This window comes from Nerophis lumbriciformis, linkage group LG08 (genome assembly GCF_033978685.3).
Source record: "Nerophis lumbriciformis linkage group LG08, RoL_Nlum_v2.1, whole genome shotgun sequence".
Lineage (NCBI taxonomy): Eukaryota > Metazoa > Chordata > Actinopteri > Syngnathiformes > Syngnathidae > Nerophis > Nerophis lumbriciformis.
In genome coordinates, this window is record NC_084555.2 from 52810001 (window position 1) to 52835199 (window position 25199).

The window sequence follows — 25199 nt, forward strand, 5'->3', positions numbered from 1 at the left end:
CATACTTCGTAGTCTTATCTAACTTGCAAATCACCCACTCTCTGTCTCACCGCCCCTCTTTCAGCCAACAAAGCTTAGCGCGGAGAAGGCGGCGTTCATTTGAAGGAATATGCTCCCACACCTCGTGACCACTTCCCTGAAGACAGCAAGAACTCAACTCGGTGAAAGAAATAACGTGAGTATGGCTCCCTGCTCTTCGTGCACCATTCTCATGGATAGGTTGGCCTGCTAGAGGGCTGTGTACGCCAACTAGAGCAGAATAATCTCGTAAATTTTGACGTTGCGGACACATAAGCCTATAAGCAGCGGTGAACCGGTTGAGACGCATAATAGATTTAGCCCTTTAGCTAGTCCTACACCCCAGTCTACAGGGCACCACACCTTAGTCATAGGGGACTCCATCACCCAAAACATACAGCTTAGCAAACCAGCCATAATTAAGTGTATTCCCGGGGCCAGAGCACCTGACATTAAAGCTAATCTTAGGGAGCTACCTGGCAACAGGCTTAGTAAACACGAACGACAGGCTAATCGCACCACTAGCTATGCAAACATAGTTGTATACGTTGGCTCCAATGACACTGGAATGAGACTGTCGGAGATTACAAACAATGAAAACCTTAACCTTACCCCTTTTTAAATACACCAATGGTGCAACTGGACACATCCTCAGTGATGTAACCTAGGATCACAGGGAGTTTCGGGTCTTTCAACAATTAGACCCCCTCCCCTAGGCGACCCAGCCAGGGTTGATCAGACCCAACCCAGCCTGTGTCCAGATAGCGCTACTGCCCTACGTGCCACGCCTCTCCCCTCCTGATCCACAGCCATCTTGATGCCACTTCTGCTGCATCTGTGGCTAACTTCATGTCCCTTTGCTGGCTGGCCTCTGTGATGCCAAGCATTCTGTAGGCCCTGCAGATGGATTTGCTCACAAACCCTCAACATCCAACTTCAATGGGTCGGCACATCGCTCTCCACCCATTGCTCCGACACTCCTCCACAAGCTGAGAGTACTATGCGCTCTTCCTCTCATTGGCCTCCTCCATACGGTCCTCCCAAGGCACTGTGAGCTCCAAGAGGATTACCTGCTTGGAGGCCACTGAGGTAAGCGCAATATCTGGCCTTAGTGTTGTTTTGGCAACCACGTCAGGCAGCTCCAACTGCTTGCCCAGATTAACTGAGAGCTCCCAGTCGTGTGCTGTTGCCAACAGACCAGAGGAGGTGTTCCGGGCAGCCGGTGTTGACTTCTCCCCAGCTCTGATGAAAGCGGTGCTCTTCACTGGGCGGAGGCTCTTGCTGTGACTGACTCCCCTGCAGATGGAATCGGCTATGGCTTTCAGGACCTGGTCATGTCGCCAGCGTTACCGCCCTTCACCCAGGGATTTTGGACAACAGCTTAGGATGTGCTCCAAGGTTTCTCTCCTCTGGCAGAGGGGGCACGCTGGTGTCCAGAAGTTGGATGGACTTGGCAGCACGTCGTAGACCGCCTGGATCAAGAACTTTATTCGGTGGGGTTCGGCTTTCCAGAGCTCGGTCCATGTGACCTTGCGCTCTGCTGCACACAAGCGCATTAGAGGGTGCACTGAGGAATGTGCAGTGGCAGGCGCTTGCGCCGTGACAGTACCCCCTTCCTTATGGACATATTCCAGATGTCCTAGAACTGGAAACAGAAGAACACAGAGATCAAGAGTCAAGGGAGGGCGGAGGAAGAACTGGTGGTGAGTCGCCGGCCCAAGTGTCCCTGAATCCACCGGGGATGAGTCTGGTGGCGGCGGCGAGTAGAATGCCGCTGCAGCAGGCGAGGTGGGTGACCATGGAACGGCTACCTCCTTGGCCGTCGGGAAGGCGGACACGAGTGGCGCCAGAACCACAGCAGCCTACGAGTTCCATGCCTATGTCCTGGGCATCGCTGCTGTTGGTGCAAAAAGCGTCCATGCACTTGCCACAGAGGGGGCCGTGTGCGGGCGCCTGATGGCCGTCTGTGCGGCCGGCCAGCCGGAGGTCGCGGAGGCGATGATGCTGGAGACGAGGGCGGCGCCGTGAGACGGCCCACCGGAGACAAGGAGGATGATGTCGTCGGAGCCAGAGACGAAGAAGCAGGCTGATGAAGTCGCCGAGGTGCTGCCGCAGGAGCTGGCCGAGGTGCTGGCACGGGGACAATCCTGGGTGCTGGCACAGGGACCAGCCTGGGTGCTGGAACGGGGACCAGCCTGGCTGCTGGCACGGGCACCAGTCTGGGTGCTGGTGCGGGGACCAAACTTGGAGCGGGTGCTGGTGCGAGGACCAGCCTTGGAACAGGAACTGGAAGCAGCCTCGGAACAGGAACCGGAGGTAGCCATTAGTTTGGCGGAGGTGGCCTGGCTGGAGGTTGCGGCTTGCCTTCCCGCAGAATAGTAAGTGGCGGTCGAGCCGAAGGCAACCGCCTGGCTGGGCACAGCTGTGGTGGAGCTGGCCTTTCTGGAGGTTGCGGCTTGGCATGCCGAAGAACAGGTGGTGGTGGTCGGGCAGGAGGTAGAAGCCTGGCTGGGCGCAGCTGTGCCACCCCACTAGCACAGACGCTTCTTTCCAAATCCGGAACAGTCCTTAAGGGTGGGAGGTGGGAGGCGGGAGGCCAGGAGGCGGTTGTCCAAATAAACTAAAGATTGTCTAAACAGTTCCTTTCTCCTTCCCTCAGGAGATTGTTGAGGGCCAGAAAAAAATTCCAGAGCGGTGGGCTGAACAAGAGTCATAAGGGGCGCTTCGACCTCGCTGACGCGACCACCAAGGGGGTGCGGCGATGTCCCCGGGCCAGACAAAGTTGATGGGGATCAGCGAACCCTCGGGGCCCAACATCATACTCTCCAGCTCTTCGGGCGAATAGCGGTGGGTCTCCGCTACCATTGCGTCCAACGCACTCCACGTCCCGGGTACATACCCACAGTTTGGGTCGCGACGATTGGGCACCAGGGAGTTCCATGCCTCCAAACATTTGGCCACGTGGTATGCCTCATACTCCTCGTCCTCTGAGGAATACCACAGCGGTAGCGGATCAGCCTTCAACTGTTTAAAAATGTTTTTCTTGTCACTGTCGGAGAGAGACACTCCGCTTGGTCGGGTCAATTCTCTGTGTTTAGGACGCATGATCGACAGATAGGGAACCGTGGGGGTCGAGAAAGGGGCGGGGAATAAAGTCTACTGTGCCGTCTGGTTCCTAAATTTTGTCCAGAACGTACTGTTACGGTACAGCGGGGGCAGAAGATGGCACAGAGGCAAGGGACGTTGTTTAGCTCTATTTATTATAAATACAAAATTATGAAATTTGAAACTGACCAAAATGTGTATGGTGTGCGACTTTGTGAAGTGAGTGTATGTTGAGTGTTACCGGTGGGTGTTGAAGGTGCGTTTGAGGAAGTCCAAGGAGGGCAAGGCAAGCTCAGATGTCCGTGTCCAGGCGAGAGGTGGAGATCCAAGAAGGCAGCCAGGGAACCAGAGGGATTACGGGGGGACGAGACACACATCTCGTGATCAGGAAACGGAGGAATGTTGCTGGAAGGCAACAAGGGACACAAGACAAATGAACACGGAGGGGGAGAAACAAAGAGACAATGTACATAGAGCTAGAGACGTGTCGGCTTACTGTACGGAACAGGTAGCTACGTTCTGGCCTGGAACACAGGTTTTCTCTGGCTTAAGAAGTGCGGTGTCTCATCAGCGTCAGCTGTGCAGATTGCTGATTGATTGCAGCCGCCTGCTGCAATCCCGAGGTGCGATCCACGGAGCGCATAAGAGTGCACTGAAGAATGCACAGCGGCATGCACTATTCAATCCAATATAAGTTGAAAAGAATTTGCTAATAATTGTATTCTGTTTTTATTTACGAATTACACAACGTGCCAACTTCACTGGTTTTGGGTTTTGTAGATTTTTTTTTTCTTCTTTGCATTTTCTGCAGAATGTTTTTGTAAAGTTTATTTTGGACAGACAGAACAGTTTTGGGCTTTGAGGTTACTAAAAAAAAAAAAGAGTAAATATATGCAACGAAGATTGTTTTGTCCCTTTTCTTCAAGTCATGTTTGCAGATTGGAAGAGTAATTCCATGAGGGGTCAGAAGTCATGATGATGACGATGATGAAGAGGGTTCATGTTTTCGTTGTTTTCATGCAGAGGGGGGCGGGGTTTGCGTCGATGTCACCAGGTAGTGCCCGCCCCCTGCAGAAGTTTTCACTCCCATTTGAGAAAGCTGTTATTGCTGGACAACCAACCGCTGTTGTAGCTCCGCCCCCAGCCGTCGTCGGTGCCCTGATGGTAGCGCATGCGCAGAGTTTTGCGGATGAGCAGGCGCTCCACGACGAAGGAGGCGCAGAACCACGGCAGCGCGTACTCGGCCGTGATCAGGCCCAAGAAGTTGTAGCGGAAAGCGGAGTAGTCCCAGGGGCAGATGACGATGATGAAGAGGGTTCATGTTTTCCTTGTTTTCATGCAGAGGGGGGCGGGGTTTGCGTCGATGTCACCAGGTAGTCCCCGCCCCCTGCAGGAGTTTTCACTCCCATTTGAGAAAGCTGTTATTGCTGGACAACCAACCGCTGTTGTAGCTCCGCCCCCAGCCGTCGTCGGTGCCCTGATGGTAGCGCATGCGCAGAGTGTTGCGGATGAGCAGGCGCTCCACGACGAAGGAGGCGCAGAACCACGGCAGCGCGTACTCGGCCGTGATCAGGCCCAAGAAGTTGTAGCGGAAGGCGGAGTAGTCCCAGGGGCAGGCGTGGAACTGGCGCAGCAGCAGCCCCGTGCTCAGCTCCCACATGTACGTCCACAGCGTGTAAATGAGGCAGCGCACCAACACGTGGCAGCGCCCGCGCAGGTACAGGTACATGCGCTCCACCGCCAGGATGCACGTGCCGTAGATGAAGAGCGTCCACACGCTCGTCACGCCCGGGAACTTCCAGTCGTAGTGCATGGCGAACTCCCACGCCGCCGTGAACATAACCTTGCAGAAGTTGCCGTGGATGACGTAGATGTACCAGCGGGAGAGCACCGGCAGCGGCACGGGAGGCTGCAGGATCGTGGTCGCCATGGCTCGTCACACCTTGGATCTGGAAGAGGAAAGAAAGTCAACGCTCGAGCCAAATGTGACAATAACCCGCAAGATTACAGCCCTGGCAAAAAAGATCGGCAATTTATCGGGAAAAGTTACGGCTGATACCACTTCTTTGACTTAATTGTTTTGAGGTATTGAGACTTGATACCAAGCAAACTATACATGGATATCTTCACTACCAAATACTGTGCGACACTTTTTTATTTTTGAAATTTTTTGACACTTTTTTTTTTACTTTTTTTAGTTTTTTGACCGTTTTTGTCATTTTTCCACATTTTGGGCTGTTTTTGCCTTTTGCTGCCCGGGTCACCTGTGAGTCATCCTGGGGAGATTTTCTAATTTTTTGCATTTTTGACCAAAGTTATGGCTGACACCGCCTAAAAAAGGTGAACAATTTTGACTTGATTGTTTTAGGTATCGAGACTTTGACACCAAGCAAACAATACATGCCACTACCGAATACTGTACGACACTTATTTTTGGACATTTTTTGACACTTTTTTATTTTTTACATTTTTGGACCCTTTTTTATTTGACATTTTTTTTACACTTTGTTATTTTTGACATTTTTTGACATTTAATATTTTAGAAATGTTTCTAATTTTGACCATTTTCTGCAATTTTCCACATGTTGGCCTGTTTTTGCCTTTTTCTTCTCGGTTCGCCTGTCAGTTATTTTTTGACATTTTTCTCATTTTGACCATTTTTTGCATTTATCTGGAAAAGTGACCGCTGATACCGCCTCCAAAGGTGGACAATTTTGACTTAATTGTTCTAAGTATCGAGACTTTTATACCAAGCCAAAAATGAATGGATATCGTCACTTTTTAACAATAGGTTAAGCTTTGTCAGTGTGCCATGTGTTATACCCAGTTTACCCTAGGGCAACAACGTTAATTTGTTTGATGAAACGTGATTATTTGCATGAATGTATGAATGTACGTATATGTACTTGTATATGTACAGTATGTGTATATGTATGTTTGTACAGTGAATGTATTTGTACAGTATGTGTCTATGTATGTTTGTACAGTAAATATAGTTTCAGTATTATTTTAATTTGATTATGTATGTAATACCCAAACTGTGATTTTGTAGTCTTTTTTTTTAAAGGCACATTTTTTAATCAAGTCTTTTCATTTGTAATGAAAAAAACAAAATAATAATTTAAAAGGTGTAAAAAATAAGCTAAAATTATTTTTTAAATAAATAATAATAATTAAATAAAAAAATAATATATATATATATATTTTGTTTTTTTTTAATATATTTTTTTTATTTTTTTTATTTAATATATATATATTTTATATATATATATATATATATATTGTTTTTTTATTTAAGTATTATTTATTTAAAAAAATAATTTTAGCTTATTTTTTACACCTTTTAAATTATATTAAAAATATTTAAAATGAAGTAATGAAAAATAAATAAATAAGTAAACTAAAGTTATTAAAAAACAAACAAACAAACAAACAAACAAAATAATAATTTGAAAGGTATAAAAAATAAGCTAAAATTATATTTTGAAATAAATAATAATAACTAAATAAAAAAATTATATGTATATATATTATTCTTTTTATTTAATATATATATATTTTATATATATATATTGTTTTTTTATTTAATTATTATTTAACAAACAAACAAACAAACAAAATAATAATTTAAAAGGTGTAAAAAAATAAGCTAAAATTATATTTTTAAATAAATAATAATAATTAAATAAAAAAATTATATATATATATATATATATATATTTTTTTTTTTTTTTTAATTTAATATATATATATTTTATATATATATATATATATATATATAAAAAAATTTTTTTTTTTTTTTTTATTTAATTATTATTTATTTAAAAAAATAATTTTACCTTATTTTTTACACCTTTTAAATTATTATTTTGTTTGTTTGTTTGTTTGTTTTTTAATAACTTTAGTTTACTTATTTATTTATTTTTCATTACTTCATTTTAAATATTTTTTCTCATGGTATCAAATAAGTATTGAGAGTTGAGTAAATTCGAAGGTACCACTAAAATACTACATAGAACAATTGTGTTACCAATGTTTGTTGACGTCCGTGTTGTCGCTAGCACATGTTGACACTCGTGTAGTTGTTCACGTAGATTTCGTCATTGAGTCACGTGGCCCACTTGAAATTTGAAGTCGACGTATCAAAAACTCAAAAGAGCATCAAACGAGTTTTGTAAGTGACTGAGAAAGTTTCTCCTCTTTAAGAGGAAAAAAAAGCTTGGCTAACATCCAGAAGAGATTAGCACGTTTCTTCCAAACAAGGAATTTTGATGCGCTTCGACCTAACACCGCCATACTTCAAGACTTATAACAACAAAACATGTCCGAGAATAGATTTTGAGCATACTTGACCTTTCTGCGCAGTTTTTAGTACCTAGCGTAGCCGCTAACAATAACCCCACTAATAGAAAAAACAGGTTAGCCTCTTGTTACGCGTGCATGCTAACTGCCACTAAGAAACAAGCATTAGCTTGACATTGAGCGGGTCATGGTTAGCAACTTAATTAGCATAACTCTGCAAGTGCTAGTTAAACAATGCTAACTTTTGATACATGGCTATTTTAACAAATGTTCACTTATTGAGCAGTTTTACCAATTGTTGCTACCTACCTAGCCTAGCTGCCAAACAACCGCGACGTAAAAAAATCAACTTCTATATCTGAAAAAAGTTAATAAAATGGTTTGCAACTTGTTACACCTTGATGCTAACTGAACAAAAAGGTTGTTTTTGAATAGCTTTTCACTTTTCTGAACATGCTAGCTACACTTTATTGCTAACTGACGAATATGATTCGAGAAAATGTTAGCAACCTCACGAACGTACGTCAAAACATGAAGTTAAACTTTGATGCCAATTTAAGCTAAGTAAATATTAGCGATGACAACCTTGGTGGTGATGTCATAGAGTGACATCATATTTGATACAATGGCGACCAAACGTGATGTTCCTGATTAACGCCTGCATCACATGATGACAGGATTAGCCGCCACTCAAAAAAAGACTTTTGAGCCAAGTCGGCAAATAGCATTTAAAAGTGTGTATTGATCGCAAGTATGAATGAAATATTTAGTTATGAGAAAAAACATCATATGAGAAAAAGTTGTCAAGAGAATAACATTTTGGTGTTAAGAGAAAAAATTTATACTTTATGAAAAAAAGTTCTTCAAGAGAAAACAGTTGACTTGTGGGGGAAATAAAATTATATCACAAAAAAGTTTGAATATGAGGAAAAAAGTTGTATTATAATGAGGAAAGAATCATATGAGAAAACATTTCTAAATGTAAAGTTTTAATATGAGAATTGTTTTACTATGATGAGAAAAACGTCTTAGTATGGGGACAAGTTCAGAAAAAAGTTCTAGTTTTGTGAGAAAAAACTATTTCAAGTGAATAAAGTTAACTTTGATGAGAATAAATCACGAGAAAGAAAAGTTGTACAAAATGTGAATGTACAAAAGTTACAAATTGGAAGTTTTAATGTGAGAAAAACAATTATGAGAAAACCATCATATGAGAAATAGTTGTCAAGAGAAAAGTTGTAGTATTATGAGGAAAACAATTACGAAAACTTTTTCAAAAGAATAAAGTTAACTGTGATGACAAACAAAAGTTTTAATTGTAAGTTTTAATACAATATAAAAGTTATGAGAAAACCATCGTTTGAGAAAAAGTTGTCAAGAATAAAATTGTAGTATTATGAGAAAAAATGTATACTGTATGAGAAAATGTTCTTCAAGAGAAAACAGTTGACTTGTGGGGGGGAATAAAATTGTATCACAAAAAAGTTTGAATATGAGCAAAAATTTGTACTATAATGAGGAAAAAATCATATGAAAAATCATTTCTAAATGTAAAGTTTTAATATTAGAATTCTTTTACTATTATGAGAAACACGTCTTAGTATGGGGATAAGTTCAGAAAAAAGTTCTAGTTTTGTGAGAAAAAACTATTTCAAATGAATAAAGTTAACTTTGATGAGAATAAATCACGAGAAAGAAAAGTTGTGCTAAATGTGAATATACAAAAGTTACAAATTGGAAGTTTTAATGTGAGAAAACAATTATGAGAAAACCATCACATGAGAAAAAGTTGTCACGAGAAAAGTTGTAGTATTATGAGGAAAACAATTACGAAAACTTTTTCAAAAGAATAAAGTTAACTGTAAAGAGAAACAAAGGTTTTAACTGTAAGTTTTAATACAATATAAAAGTTATGAGAAAACCATCGTATGAGAAAAAGTTGTCAAGAATAAATTTGTAGTATTATGATAAAAAATGTATACTTTATGAGAAAATGTTCTTCAAGAGAAAACAGTTGACTTGTGGGGGGAAATAAAATGGTATCACAAAAAAGTTTGAATATGAGCAAAAAAGTTGTACTATAATGAGGAAAAAATCATATGAGAAATCATTTCTAAATGTAAAGTTTTTTAATATTAGAATTATTTTACTATTATGAGAAACACGTCTTAGTATGGGGACAAGTTCAGAAAAAAGTTCAAGTGAATAAAGTTAACTTTGATGAGAATAAATCACGAGAAAAAAAAGTTGTGCAAAATGTGAATATACAAAAGTTACAAATTGGAAGTTTTAATGTGAGAAAAACAATTATGAGAAAACCATCATATGAGAAAAAGTTGTCAAGAGAAAAGTTGTAGTATTATGAGCAAAACAATTACGAAAACTTTTTCAAAAGAATAAAGTTAACTGTAAAGAGAAACAAAAGTTTTAATTGTAAGTTTTAATACAATATAAAAGTTATGAGAAAACCATCATATAAGATAAGTTGTCAATGTCATGTCTGTGTAATCATGTTTTGTTTTAGTCATGTTTTGTTTTGTTTAGTTATTGGACTCTTTAGCTTCTGGCTTTTAACTCCCTTGTCTTGTTTCCATGGTTACCCATTAGTTTCACCTGTTCCACGTTTGGACTCATTGTGCACTCTTGTTTGTCACCATAGCAACCCATTAGTTTTCACCTGTCACGTCACGCACCTGTTTCACGTTTTGAGTCACGCACCTATTTTCGTTTATCATGTCTGTAGTATTTAAGTTCATTGTTTTCAGTTTGTCTTTCTGGCGACATCCCGCATTTATGCTCTTCACATTCCTGACACTTGTTTTTTCATGTCCATCTTTCATGCTGCAACTTTAGTCCAAGCCAAGTAAGTTTTTGTTTATTAATGCCACAGTTAGTGTTTTTGTTTCATTGTTCACAGTTTCTGCCCACGTGCAAGTATTTATTTCATCTGTCAAGTTTGTACTTCCGCCTTGTGCGCACCTTTAGTTTGTTCTTTTTTTGATAATATTAAATAAATATGTACTCACATTCCGGTCTCGCCCGAGCCAACTTTCCGTTGCATTCCGGAAAAGCAAACACCCAGGACCAAGTCTTGACAGTCAAGAGAATAAAATTGTAGTATTATGAGAAAAATGTATACTTTATGAGAAAATGTTCTTCAAGGGAAAACAGTTGACTTTCGGGGGGAAATAAAATTGTATCACAAAAAAGTTTGAATATGAGCAAAAAAGTTGTACTATAATGAGGAAAAAAATCATATGAAAAATCATTTCTAAATGTAAAGTTTTAATGTTAGAATTCTTTTACTATTATGAGAAACACGTCTTAGTATGGGGACAAGTTCAGAAAAAAGTTCTAGTTTTGTGAGAAAAAACTATTTCAAGTGAATAAAGTTAACTTTGATGAGAATAAATCACGAGAAAGAAAAGTTGTACAAAATGTGAATATACAAAAGTTACAAATTGGAAGTTTTAATGTGAGAAAAACAATTATGAGAAAACCATCATATGAGAAAAAGTTGTCAAGAGAAAAGTTGTAGTATTATGAGGAAAACAATTACGAAAACTTTTTCAAAAGAATAAAGTTAACTGTGATGACAAACAAAAGTTTTAATTGTAAGTTTTAATACAATATAAAAGTTATGAGAAAACCATCATATGAGATAAGTTGTCAATGTCATGTTTTGTTTTAGTCATGTTTTGTTTAGTTTAGTTATTGGACTCTTTAGTTTCTGGCTTTTCACTCCCTTGTCTTGTTTCCATGGTTACCCATTAGTTTCACCTGTTCCACGTTTGGACTCATTGTGCACTCTTGTTTGTCACCATAGCAACCCATTAGTTTTCACCTGTCACGTCACGCACCTGTTTCACGTTTTGAGTCACGCACCTGTTTTCGTTAATCATGTCTGTAGTATTTAAGTTCATTGTTTTCAGTTTGTCTTTCTGGCGACATCCCGCATTTATGCTCTTCACATTCCTGACACTTGTTTTTTCATGTCCATCTTTCATGCTGCAACTTTAGTCCAAGCCAAGTAAGTTTTTGTTTATTAATGCCACAGTTAGTGTTTTTGTTTCATTGTTCACAGTGTCTGCCCACGTGCAAGTATTTATTTCATTTGTCAAGTTTGTACTTCCGCCTTGTGCGCGCCTTTAGTTTGTTCTTTTTTTTGATAATATTAAATAAATAGGTACTCACATTCCCGTCTCGCCCGAGCCAACTTTCCGTTGCATTCCGGAAAAGCAAACACCCAGGACCAAGTCTTGACAGTCAAGAGAATACAATTGTAGTATTATGAGAAAAATTTATACTTTATGAGAAAATGTTCTTCAAGGGAAAACAGTTGACTTTCGGGGGGAAATAAAATTGTATCACAAAAAAGTTTGAATATGAGCAAAAAAGTTGTACTATAATGAGGAAAAAATCATATGAGAAATCATTTCTAAATGTAAAATTTTAATATGAGAATTGTTTTACTAATATGAAAAACACCTCTTAGTATGGGGACAAGTTAAGAAAAAAGTTCTAGTTTTGTGAGCAAAAATTAGGAAAACGATTTCAAGTGAATAAAGTTAACTTTGATGAGAATAAATCATGAGAAAAAAGTTGTCCTAAGATGAAAATATTTGAATATACAAAAGTTGTAAATTTGGAAGTTTTAATATGAGAAAAACAATTATGAGAAAACCATCATATGACTAAAAGTTGTCAGGAGAAAAATGTTAGTATTATGAGAAGAAAATGAGGAAAACCTTTTCAAAAGATTAAAGTTAACTATGATGAGAAACAAAAGTTTTAATTGTAAGTTTTAATACAATATAAAAGTTATGAGAAAAACATCATATGAGAAAAAGTTGTCAAGAGAATAAAATTGTAGTTTTATGAGAAAAAATTTATACTTTATGATAAAAATGTTCTTCTAAAGAAAGCAGTTGACTTGTGGGGGGAAATAAAATTGTATCACAAAAAAGTTTGAATATGAGGAAAAAAGTTGTACTATAATGAGGAGAAAATGTGAGAAAACATTTCTAAATGTAAAGTTTTAATATGAGAATTGTTTTACTATTATGAGAAACACGTCTTAGTATGGGGACAAGTTCAGAAAAAAGTTCTAGTTTTGTGAGAAAAAACTATTTCAAGTGAATAAAGTTAACTTTGATGAGAATAAATCACGAGAAAAAAAAGTTGTACAAAATGTGAATATACAAAAGTTACAAATTGGAAGTTTTAATGTGAGAAAAACAATTATGAGAAAACCATCACATGAGGAAAAAGTTGTCAAGAGAAAAGTTGTAGTATTATGAGGAAAACAATTACGAAAACTTTTTCAAAAGAATAAAGTTAACTGTGATGACAAACAAAAGTTTTAATTGTAAGTTTTAATACAATATAAAAGTTATGAGAAAACCATCATATGAGATAAGTTGTCAATGTCATGTCTGTGTAATCATGTTTTGTTTTAGTCATGTTTTGTTTAGTTTAGTTATTGGACTCTTTAGTTTCTGGCTTTTCACTCCCTTGTCTTGTTTCCATGGTTACCCATTAGTTTCACCTGTTCCACGTTTGGACTCATTGTGCACTCTTGCTTGTCACCATAGCAACCCATTAGTTTTCACCTGTCACGTCACGCACCTGTTTCACGTTTTGAGTCACGCACCTGTTTTCGTTAATCATGTCTGTAGTATTTAAGTTCATTGTTTTCAGTTTGTCTTTCTGGCGACATCCCGCATTTATGCTCTTCACATTCCTGACACTTGTTTTTTCATGTCCATCTTTCATGCTGCAACTTTAGTCCAAGCCAAGTAAGTTTTTGTTTATTAATGCCACAGTTAGTGTTTTTGTTTCATTGTTCACAGTTTCTGCCCACGTGCAAGTATTTATTTCATTTGTCAAGTTTGTACTTCCGCCTTGTGCGCACCTTTAGTTTGTTCTTTTTTTGATAATATTAAATAAATATGTACTCACATTCCCGTCTCGCCCGAGCCAACTTTCCGTTGCATTCCGGAAAAGCAAACACCCAGGACCAAGTCTTGACAGTCAAGAGAATAAAATTGTAGTATTATGAGAAAAATGTATACTTTATGAGAAAATGTTCTTCAAGGGAAAACAGTTGACTTTCGGGGGGAAATAAAATTGTATCACAAAAAAGTTTGAATATGAGCAAAAAAGTTGTACTATAATGAGGAAAAAATCATATGAGAAATCATTTCTGAATGTAAAATTTTAATTTGAGAATTGTTTTACTAATATGAGAAACATCTCTTAGTATGGGGATAAGTTAAGAGAAAAGTTCTAGTTTTGTGAGAAAAAAATAGGAAAACGATTTCAAGTGAATAAAGTTAACTTTGATGAGAATAAATCATGAGAAAAAAAGTTGTACTAAGATGAAAACATTTGAATATACAAAAGTTGTAAATTTGGAAGTTTTAATATGAGAAAAACAATTATGAGAAAACCATCATATGACTAAAAGTTGTCAGGAGAAAAATGTTAGTATTATGAGAAGAAAATGAGGAAAACCTTTTCAAAAGATTAAAGTTAACTATGATGAGAAACAAAAGTTTTAATTGTAAGTTTTAATACAATATAAAAGTTATGAGAAAAACATCATATGAGAAAAAGTTGTCAAGAGAATAAAATTGTAGTATTATGAGAAAAAATGTATATTTTATGAGAAAAAGTTATTCTAGAGAAAGCAGTTGACTTGTGGGGGGAAATAAAACTGTCTCACAAAAAAGTTTGAATATGAGGAAAAAAAGTTGTACTATCATGAGGAAAAAATGTGAGAAAACATTTCTAAATGTAAAGTTTTAATATGAGAATTGTTTTACTATTATGAGGAAAACCTTTTCAAAAGATTAAAGTTAACTATGATGAGAAACAAAAGTTTTAATTGTAAGTTTTAATACAATATAAAAGGTATGAGAAAAACATCATATGAGGAAAAAGTTGTCAAGAGAATAAAATTGTAGTTTTATGAGAAAAAATGTATACTTTATGAGAAAATTGTCTTCTAGAGAAAGCAGTTGACTTGTGGGGGGAAATAAAATTGTATCACAAAAGTTTGAATATGAGGAAAGAAGTTGTACTATAATGAGGAAAAAATATGAGAAAACATTTCTAATTATAAAGTTTTAATATGAAAATTGTTTTACTAGTATGGGGAAAAGTTAAGAGAAAAGTTCCAGTTTTGTGAGAAAAAACTATTTCAAGTGAATAAAGTTAACTTTTGATGAGAATAAATCATGAGCAAAAAATGTGAATACACAAAAGTTGTAAATTGGTTGTTTTAATATGAGAAAAACAATTATGAGAAAACCATCACATGAGAAAAAGTTGTCAAGAGAAAAGTTGTAGTATTATGAGAAAAAAAATTACACAAACTTTTTCAAAAGAATAAAGTTAACAATGATGACGAAAAAAAGTATGAGAAAAAAGTACTGCTATAGGGAAAACATTTAAAAACCTTTCAAGAGTATATAGTGAAGTGGATTATATTTATATAGTACTTACCGTATTTTCCGCACTATAAGGCGCACCTAAAAACCACAAATGTTCTCAAAAGCTGACAGTGCGCCTTATAACCCGGTGCGCTTTATTACGATTCATTTTCATAAAGTTTCGATCTCGCAACTTCGGTAAACAGCCGCCATCTTTTTTCCCGGTAGAACAGGAAGCGCTTCTTCTTCTACGCAAGCAACCGCCAAGGAAAGCATCCGCCCCCATAGAACAGGAAGCGCTTCTTCTTCTACTGTAAGCAACCACCCGCCCCCGGAAGAAGAAGAAAAAACGCGCGGATATCACCGTACGTTTCATTTCCTGTTTACATCTGTAAAGACCACAAAATGGCTCCTACTAAGCGATCCGGTTCATAAAAAGACGCAATCTCTCCATCCGCACACGGATTACTACCGTATTTCACAGCAACTGAACCGCACTGTGGAACGGGAGCACGTACGGTGAATATTCGCACCACAGGGAATGAGAAGTCATCCTTCACTGTGGTTCTAGCTTGCCATGCTAACTTCCACTCATGGTGATATTCAAAAGGAAGACCTTGCCAAAAGAGACCTTTCCAGCCGGCGTCATCATAAAAGCTAACTCGAAGGGATGGATGGATGAAGAAAAGATGAGCGAGTGGTTAAGGGAAGTTTACGCGAAGAGGCCGGGTGGCTTTTTTCACACAGCTCCGAAGGCGAACACACCTTCACTAAGACGGGCAGACAGCCTCGGACGACATACGCCAACATTTGCCAGTGGATCGTAAATGCCTGGGCAGATATTTCGGTCACAACTGTGGTCCGAGCTTTCCGGAAGGCAGGATTCACAGAACAACAGCGACACTGACTCCCGATGACTTCTACGAGACGGAACCGGCCATTTTGGATACCACGCTTGCGCAACTTTTCAATTCGGACACCGAAGACGAAGAATTCGAAGGATTTACGAATGAAGAATAACTTCAGAAGGTGAGCGCTATGTTTATTTTGTGTGTTGTGACATTAACGTTCGAGCAACATTATGTTGCTATTTATTGCTCTACACCATTTTGAATTTTACTATGTTTGTGATTGCACATTTGCGTACATTTTGGGACAGAGTTGTTAGAACGCTGGTTTTCAATATATTATTAAAGTTTGACTGAACTATCTGTTTTTTTGACATTCACTTTAGCGCAGCGTTTTTTTGACATTCACTTTAGCGCAGCGTAGGCGCGGCTTATAGTCCGGGGCGGCTTATTGGTGGACAAAATTATGAAATATGTAATTCATAGAAGGTGCGGCTAATAATCCGGTGCGCCTTATAGTGCGGAAAATACGGTACTCAATTTCGACTCAAAGCACTTTACATAGTGAAACCATGATCTAAGTGACATTTAAAGCAGTGTGGGTGGTCCCCGTTCCAGCACCCAGGCTGGTCCCTGTGCCAGCACCCAGGCTGGTCCCCGCGCCAGCACCCAGGCTGGTCCCCGTGCCAGCACCTCGGCCAGCTCCTGCGGCAGTTTTGGGTTTTGTAGAGTTATTTTTTTTTTCTTTGCATTTTCTGCTGAATGTTTTTGTAAAGTTTATTTTGGACACACACAGAACACTTTCAGGCTTTGGGGTTACAAAAAAAGGAGTAAATAGGTGCAACGAAGATTGTTTTGTCCCTTTTCTTCAAGTCATGTTTGAAGATTGGAAGAGTAAATCCCGTAAGGGGTCAGAGTTCATGATGATGACGATGACGAAGAGGGTCCATGTTTTCCTTGTTTTCATACAGTAAAGGTGAGGGGGGCGGGGTTTGCGTCAATGTCACCAGGTAGTCCCCGCCCCCTGCAGAAGATTTCAGTCTCATTTGAAGAAGCTGTTATTGCCGGACAACCAGTCGATGTAGTTCCGCCCCCAGCCGTCGTCGTTGCCCTGATGGTAGCGCAGGCGCAGCGTGTTGCGGATGACCAGGCGCTCCACGATGAAGGAGGCGCAGAAGCACGGCACCGCAAACTCGGCCGTGATCAGGCCCAGGAAGTTGTAGCGGAAGGCGGAGTAGTCCCAGGGGCAGGCGTGGAACTGGCGCAGCAGCAGCCCCGTGCTCAGCTCCCACATGTACGTCCACAGCGTGTAGATGAGGCAGCGCACCAACACGTGGCAGCGCCCGCGCAGGTACAGGTACATGCGCTCCACCGCCAGGATGCACGTGCCGTAGATGAAGAGCGCCCACACGCTCGTCACGCCCGGGAACTTCCACTCGGACTGCACGGCGAACTCCCACACCGCCATGGACATGACCTTGCAGAAGTAGCCGTGGATGACGTACAGGTACCAGCGGGAGAAGGCCGTCAGCAGCACGGGAGGCTGCAGGATCGCGGTCGCCATGGCTCGTCACACCTTGGATCTGGAAGAGGAAATAAGTCAATGCTTAAGCCAAATGTGACAATAACCTGCAAAATTACAGCCCTGGCAAAAAAGATCGGCAATTTATCGGGAAAAGTTATGGCTGATACCGCTTCTTTGATTTAATTGTTTTAGGTATCGAGACTTTGATACCAAGCAAACAATACATGGATATCATCACTACCAAATACTGTACGACACTTTTTTATTTTTGAAATTTTTTGACACTTTTTTATTTTTGACATTTTTCTCATTTTGACCATTTTCATAATTTCTCCACATTTTGGCCTGTTTTTGCCTTTTTCTTCCCGGGTCGCCTGTTAGTCATCCCAAGAGGATTTTTGAGATTTTTCTTCATTTTGACCATTTTCAGCATTTATCGGGAAATGCTACGGCTGATACCGCTTCCAAAAGGTGGACAATTTTGACTTGATTGTTTCAGGTATCAATAATTTGATACCAAGCACACAATACATGGATATCGTCACTACCGAATACAGTGCGACACTTTTTTGACATTTTTTGACACTTTTTTATTTTTGACATATTTTGACACTTTTTAATTTTTTACCTTTTTAGACACTTTTTCATTTGACATTTTTTGACACTTTTATTTTAGAAATGTTTCAAATTTTGACCATTTTCCTCATTTTCCGGAAAAGTTACATTTTTTGACACTTTTTTACTTTTGCCATTTTTCTCATTTTGACAATTTTGGGCATTTTTCCACATTTTGGCCTGTTTTTGCTTTTTTCTTCCCGGGTCGCCTGTGAGTCATCGCGGGGGATTTTTGACATTTTTCTCATTTTGACCATTTTCAACATTTATCAGGAAAAGTTACGGCTGATACCGCCTCTTTGACTTAATTGTTTAAGGTATTGAAACTTTGATACCAAGCAAACAATGCATGGACATCGTCACGACTGGATACTGGACGACACTTTTTTATACTTGACATTTTTTGGCACTTTTTTACTTTTGTCATTTTTCTCATTTTGACCATTTTTCCACATTTTGGCCTGTTTTTGCCTTTTTCTTCCCAGGTCGCCTGTGAGTCATTGCGGGGGGATTTTTGACATTTTTCTTCATTTTGACCATTTTCAGCATTTATCGGGAAATGCTACGGCTGATACCGCTTCCAAAAGGTGGACAATTTTGACGTGATTGTTTCAGGTATCAATAATTTGATACCAAGCACACAATACATGGATATTGCCACTACCGAATACAGTGTGACACTTTTTTGACATTTTTTGACACTTTTTTATTTTTGACATATTTTGACACTTTTTTATTTCTGATATTTTTTGACACTTTTTTATTTGACATTTTTTGACACTCTTTTATTTTTGAAATGTTTCAAATTTTGACCATTTTCCTCATTTTCCGGAAAAGTTACGGCTGATACCGCCTCCAAAATGTGGACGGATTGGACTTGATTGTTTTAGGTATCGAGACTTTGACACCAAGATATCGTCACTACCGAATACTGTACGACACTTTTTCTTTCGTAATTTCGTAAGTCAGCGCCGAAGAAAAACACCTCCTGTCTTAAAAAAAAATCCAGTGTTTGATAAATGTATTTTCTATGAAAGTCTGAAAGCTTCTATGATGTAATGACGTATTTACAAACGTATTTAACACGCGCATTACCTTCAGGTGCTAATAATAGCGATTTGGATAGCTAGCGTTATCATGGAGGGAAATTACTGCCAAAACTCCACGAATACACAAAATGATTTTACTCATAAGTAAAAAAAAAAATTTTGACACTTTTTTATTTTTGACATTTTTCTCATTTTGACCATTTTCGTATTTTCTCCACATTTTGGCCTGTTTTTGCCTTTTTCTTCCCAGGTCGCCTGTTAGTCATCCCAAGAGGATTTTTGACATTTTTCTTCATTTTGACCATTTTCAGCATTTATCGGGAAATGCTACGGCTGATACCGCTTCCAAAAGGTGGACAATTTTGACTTGATTGTTTCAGGTATCAATAATTTGATACCAAGCACACAATACATGGATATCGTCACAACCGAATACAGTGCAACACTTTTTTGACATTTTTTGACACTTTTTTATTTTTGACATATTTTGACACTTTTATTTTTGACATTTTTTGACACTTTTTAATTTTTTACCTTTTTAGACACTTTTTCATTTGACATATTTTGACACTTTTATTTTAGAAATGTTTCAAATTTTGACCATTTTCCTAATTTTCCGGAAAAGTTAAACTTTTTGACACTTTTTTACTTTTGCCATTTTTCTCATTTTGACAACAACAACCTGTTTTTGCTTTTTTCTTCCCGGGTCGCCTGTGAGTCATCGCGGGGGGATTTTTGACATTTTTCTCATTTTGACCATTTTCAACATTTATCAGGAAAAGTTACGGCTGATACCGCCTCTTTGACTTAATTGTTTAAGGTATTGAAACTTTGATACCAAGCAAACAATGCATGGATATCGTCACGACTGGATACTGGACGACACTTTTTTATGCTTGACATTTTTTGGCACTTTTTTACTTTTGTCTTTTTTCTCATTTTGACCATTTTTCCACATTTTGGCCTGTTTTTGCCTTTTTCTTCCCAGGTCGCCTGTTAGTCATCCCAAGAGGATTTTTGAGATTTCTCTTCATTTTGACCATTTTCAGCATTTATCGGGAAATGCTACGGCTGATACCGCTTCCAAAAGGTGGACAATTTTGACTTGATTGTTTCAGGTATCAATAATTTGATACCAAGCACACAATACATGGATATCGTCACTACCGAATACAGTGTGACACTTTTTTGACATTTTTTGACACTTTTTTATTTTTGACATATTTTGACACCTTTTTATTTCTGATATTTTCTGACACCTTTTTATTTCTGATATTTTTTGACACTTTTTTATTTGACATTTTTTGACCCTTTTTAATTTTTTACCTTTTTAGACACTTTTTCATTTGACATTTTTTGACACTTTTATTTTAGAAATGTTTCAAATTTTGACCATTTTCCTCATTTTCCGGAAAAGTTACGGCTGATACCGCCTCCAAAATGTTGACACCAAGATATCGTCACTACCGAATACTGTACGACACTTTTTCTTTCGCAATTTCGTAAGTCAGCGCCGAAGAAAAAAACCTCCTGTCTTAAAAAAAATATCCAGTGTTTGATAAATGTATTTTCTATGAAAGTCTGAAAGCTTCTATGATGTAATGACGTAATTACAAACGTATTTAACACGCGCATTACCTTCAGGTGCTAATAGCGATTTGGATAGCTAGTGTTATCATGGAGGGAAATTACTGCCAAAACTCCACGAATACACAAAATGATTTTACTCATAAGTAAAAAAAAATAAAAATTAATTGAATGATAAAATATGTGAAAATATTGAATGGTTTGATATTTTAACATTTATTTTTTGCAAGTTATTCATTATTTAGGGCCCCAAAAGTCTTTTATATATATATCATTTGTTCAGTATTTTAATTTGATTATGCAATGCCCAAAGTTTGATTTTATGTATTTTTTCTAATTATTATTATTTTTGTTAAAAGTCCCTTTTTTTCCCAAACAAGTCTTTTAATTTATTAAATCAATAATTTATGTCTAAACATTTATTTCCTCACCAAAAGTATTTGACCTAAAAGCGTGATTTTGTGTTTTTTTTCAAATTATGATTTTTTTTTTAAATATATATACGTTTTCAGTATTATTTTAATTGTATTATTTAAAATGTACTTTTTTTCCTTTAAAGGCACCTTTTTTTAAATCAAGTCTTTTAGTTCATTAAGTCAATTAATTTATGTCTAAACATTTATTTTTCTCACAGAATATTGATTATTTGACCTAAAAGTGTGATTTTAATATTTTTTAAATTATTCTTATTTTAACATTGCTTTTAATTATAATTTTGATGACCCAAATCCTGATTGTGTAATTTTTTTCAATACTTTCTAAAGGCATTTACTTTAAAATGAGGTTTAAACCATATCATACAATATTTATATTTACCATTCACCCAAAAGTGTGATTTTTTTTCGAAATTTTAGTAATTTTTCAATGTAAATTTTTTTTCCATATTGCTTTAATTAGATCATTATCACCCAAACCTAAAGTGTGATTTTGTCAATTTAAAAAAAATGAAGTCTTGGCTGAATTATTTAATATGTTAACATTTATTTCTTACAAGATATTGATTATTTTTTTCAATATTATAAAAAAAACGATGTTACCTGAATAATTCAATATTTAAACTCTTATGCATTTTAGGATATTAATTATCAAGGACCCAAAAGTTTGATTTTGTTTTTTGTTTTTTCAATATTTATTATTTTGAGTATTATTTTAATCGTAGCGACTGACCTCGCTAACGCCGCCATACTTCAAGACTTATGACAACAAAAGATAAATAAATAATCAAATGTATTTGTAATGTATATACTTCTTCTTATGCTATGTGAACTCATTATGTTCTCTGTTCGCTGTACATATCCTACCAAGTCAGTCCTACACTGTTTCAATGTCCATTTCTCTGATGATGCAATTGTTGATGACTGAAGTGCTGATATCAACCAAATCCAACCCCCACATCTCACCCCCCGGATTGTAAATAATGTAAATAATTCAATGTATATACTCTTGATGATTAACTTGTGTGATGACTGTATTATGATGATAGTATATATTTGTACCATGAATTGATTTAAACGAGTTGAAAACCTTATTCGGATGTTACCATTTAGTGGTCAATTGTACGGAGACATTTTTTGACACTTTTTTACTTTTGCCATTTTTCTCATTTTGACCATTTTTGGCATTTTTCCACATTTTGGCCTGTTTTTGCCTTTTTCTTCCCGGGTCGCCTGTGAGTCATTGCGGGGGGATTTTCGAAATTTCTCATTTTGACCACTTTCAACATTTATCGGGAAAGGTTACGGCTGATACCGCCTCTTTGACTTGATTGTTTAAGGTATCGAGACTTTGATACCAAGCAAACAATGCATGGATATCGTCACGACTGAATACTGGACGACACTTTTTTATTTGACATTTTTTGACACTTTTTTTTTTACTTTTTTTTCATTTTGACCATTTTTGGCATTTTTCCACATTTTGGCCTGTTTTTGCCTTTTTCTTCCCTGGTTGCTTATGAGTCATCGCGGTGGGATGTTTGCCGTTTTTCTCATTTTGACCATTTTTGGCATTTTTCCACATTTTGGCCTGTTTTTGCCTTTTTCTTCCCGGGTCGCCTGTGAGTCATTGCGGGAGGATTTTTGACATTTTTGACATTTTTGTCATTTTGAGCATTTTCAACATTTATCGGGAAAAGTTACGGTTGATACCGCCTCTTTGACTTGATTGTTTAAGGTATCGAGTCTTTGATACCAAGCAAACAATGCATGGATATCGTCACGACTGAATACTGGACGACACTTTTTTATTTTTGACATTTTTTGACACTTTACTTTTGGCATTTTTTTCATTTTGACCATTTTTGGCATTTTTCCACATTTTGGCCTGTTTTTGCCTTTTTCTTCCCGGGTCGCCTGTGAGTCATCGCGGGGGTATTTTTGACATTTTTCTCATTTTGACCATTTTCAACATTTATCAGGAAAAGTTACGGCTGATACCGCCTCTTTGACTTCAATCAATCAATCAATCAATGTTTATTTATATAGCCCTAAATCACAAGTGTCTCAACGGGCTGCACAAGCCACAACGACATCCTCGGTATAGCCCACATAAGGGCAAGGAAAAACTCACCCCAGTGGGACGTCGATGTGAATGACTATGAGAAACCTTGGAGAGGACCGCATATGTGGGTAACCCCCCCCCCCTCTAGGGAGACCGAATGCAATGGATGTCGAGTGGGTCTAACATAATATTGTGAGAGTCCAGTCCATAGTGGATCCAGCATAACAGTAAGAGTCCAGTCCACAGTGGGGTCAGCAGGAAACCATCCCGAGCGGAGACGGGTCAGCAGCGCAGAGATGTTCCCAACCGATATACAGGCGAGCGGTCCACCCCGGGTCCCGACCCCGGACAGCCAGCACCCCATCCATGGCCACCGGATCTGTGTGTCTACCCTTCCACAAGGGATAGGGGGAAGCAGAGGAGAAAAGAAAAGAAACGGCAGATCAACTGGTCTAAAAAAAGGGGGGCTATTCAAAGGCTAGAGTATACAAATGAGTTTTGAGATGGGACTTAAATGTTTCTACTTAATTGTTTAAGGTATTGAAACTTTGATACCAAGCAAACAATGCATGGATATCGTCACGACTGGATACTGGATGACACTTTTTTATTTTTGACATTTTTTAACACTTTTTTACTTTTGACATTTTTCTCATTTTGACCATTTTTGGCATTTTTCCACATTTTGGCCTGTTTTTGCCTTTTTCTTCCCGGGTCGCCGGTGACTCATCGCGGGGGGATTTTTTACATTTTTCTCATGTTGACCATTTTCAACATTTATCGGTAAAGTTACGGCTGATACCGCCTCGACTTAATTGTTTAAGGCATTGAGACTTTGATACCAAGCAAAAAATGCATGGATATCGTCACGACTGGATACTGGATGACACTTTTTTTTTTTTTTTTTTTTTTTGACACTTTACTTTTGCCATTTTTCTCATTTTGACCATTTTTAGCATTTTTCCACATTTTGGCCTGTTTTTGCCTTTTTCTTCCCGGGTCGCCTGTGGGTCATCGCGGGGGCATTTTTGACATTTTTCTCATTTTGAGTATTTTCAACATTTATCGGGAAAAGTTACGGCTGATACCCCCTCTTTGACTTGATTGTTTAAGGTATCGAGACTTTGATACCAAGCAAACAATGCATTGATATCGTCACGACTGGATACTGGACGACACTTTTTTATTTTTGAAATTTTTTGGCACTTTTTTACTTTTGCCATTTTTCTCATTTTGACCATTTTTGGCATTTTTCCACATTTTGGCCTGATTTTGCCTTTTTCTTCCCGGGTCGCCTGTGAGTCATCGCGGGGGCATTTTTGACATTTTTCTCATTTTGACCATTCTCAACATTTATCAGGAAAAGTTACGGCTGATACCGCCTCTTTGACTTGATTGTTTAAGGTATCGAGACTTTGATACCAAGCAAACAATGCATTGATATCGTCACGACTGGATAATGGACGACACTTTTTTATTTGACATTTTTTGACACTTTTTTACTTTTGCCATTTTTCTAATTTTTCTCATTTTTGGCATTTTTCCACATTTTGGCCTGTTTTTGCCTTTTTCTTCCCAGGTCGCCTGTGAGTCATTGTAGGGGGATTTTTGACATTTTTCTCTTTTTGACCATTTTCAACATTTATCAAGAAAGTTACGGCTGATACAGCCTCTTTGACTTAATTGTTTAAGGTATTGAAACTTTGATACCAAGCAAACAATGCATGGATATCGTCACGACTGGATACTGGATGACACTTTTTTATTTGACATTTTTTGACACTTTTTTTTACTTTTGCCATTTTTCTCATTTTGACCATTTTTGGCATTTTTCCACATTTTGGCCTGTTTTTGCCTTTTTCTTCCCGGGTCGCCTGTGAGTCATCGCGGGGGGATTTTTGACATTTTTCTCATTTTGAGTATTTTCAACATTTATCGGGAAAAGTTACGGCTGATACCGCCTCTTTGACTTGATTGTTTAAGGGATCAAGACTTTGATACCAAGCAAACAATGCATGGATATCGTCACGACTGGATACTGGACGACACTTTTTTATTTTTGACATTTTTTGACACTTTTTTACTTTTGCCATTTTTCTCATTTTGACCATTTTTGGCATTTTTCTCCACATTTTGGCCTGTTTTTGCCTTTTTCTTCCCGGGTTGCCTGTGAGTCATCGCGGGGGGATTTTTGACATTTTTCTCATTTTGAGCA

The 25199-nt window shown here is 37.8% G+C and overlaps 2 protein-coding genes across 2 annotated transcripts; both read right to left on the bottom strand.

Moving 5' to 3' along the window:
* Positions 1-4138: 4138 nt before the first annotated feature.
* LOC133611342 (transmembrane protein 229b-like) lies at positions 4139-5065 on the bottom strand. Its single transcript, XM_061968050.2, has one exon. The coding sequence runs from the start codon at positions 5051-5053 to the stop codon at positions 4523-4525; it is 531 nt and encodes a 176-aa protein (XP_061824034.2). The 5' UTR covers positions 5054-5065; the 3' UTR covers positions 4139-4522.
* Positions 5066-16744: 11679 nt separating this feature from the next.
* LOC133611343 (transmembrane protein 229B-like) lies at positions 16745-17285 on the bottom strand. Its single transcript, XM_061968051.2, has one exon. It carries the CDS (start codon positions 17271-17273, stop codon positions 16752-16754), a length of 522 nt encoding a protein of 173 aa, XP_061824035.1. The 5' UTR covers positions 17274-17285; the 3' UTR covers positions 16745-16751.
* Positions 17286-25199: the final 7914 nt, after the last annotated feature.

Bases quoted from the DNA above. Each gene is read 5' to 3' on its own strand.
- LOC133611342 (XM_061968050.2), bottom strand. From the start codon at position 5,053: ATGGCGACCACGATCCTGCAGCCTCCCGTGCCGCTGCCGGTGCTCTCC.
- LOC133611343 (XM_061968051.2), bottom strand. From the start codon at position 17,273: ATGGCGACCGCGATCCTGCAGCCTCCCGTGCTGCTGACGGCCTTCTCC.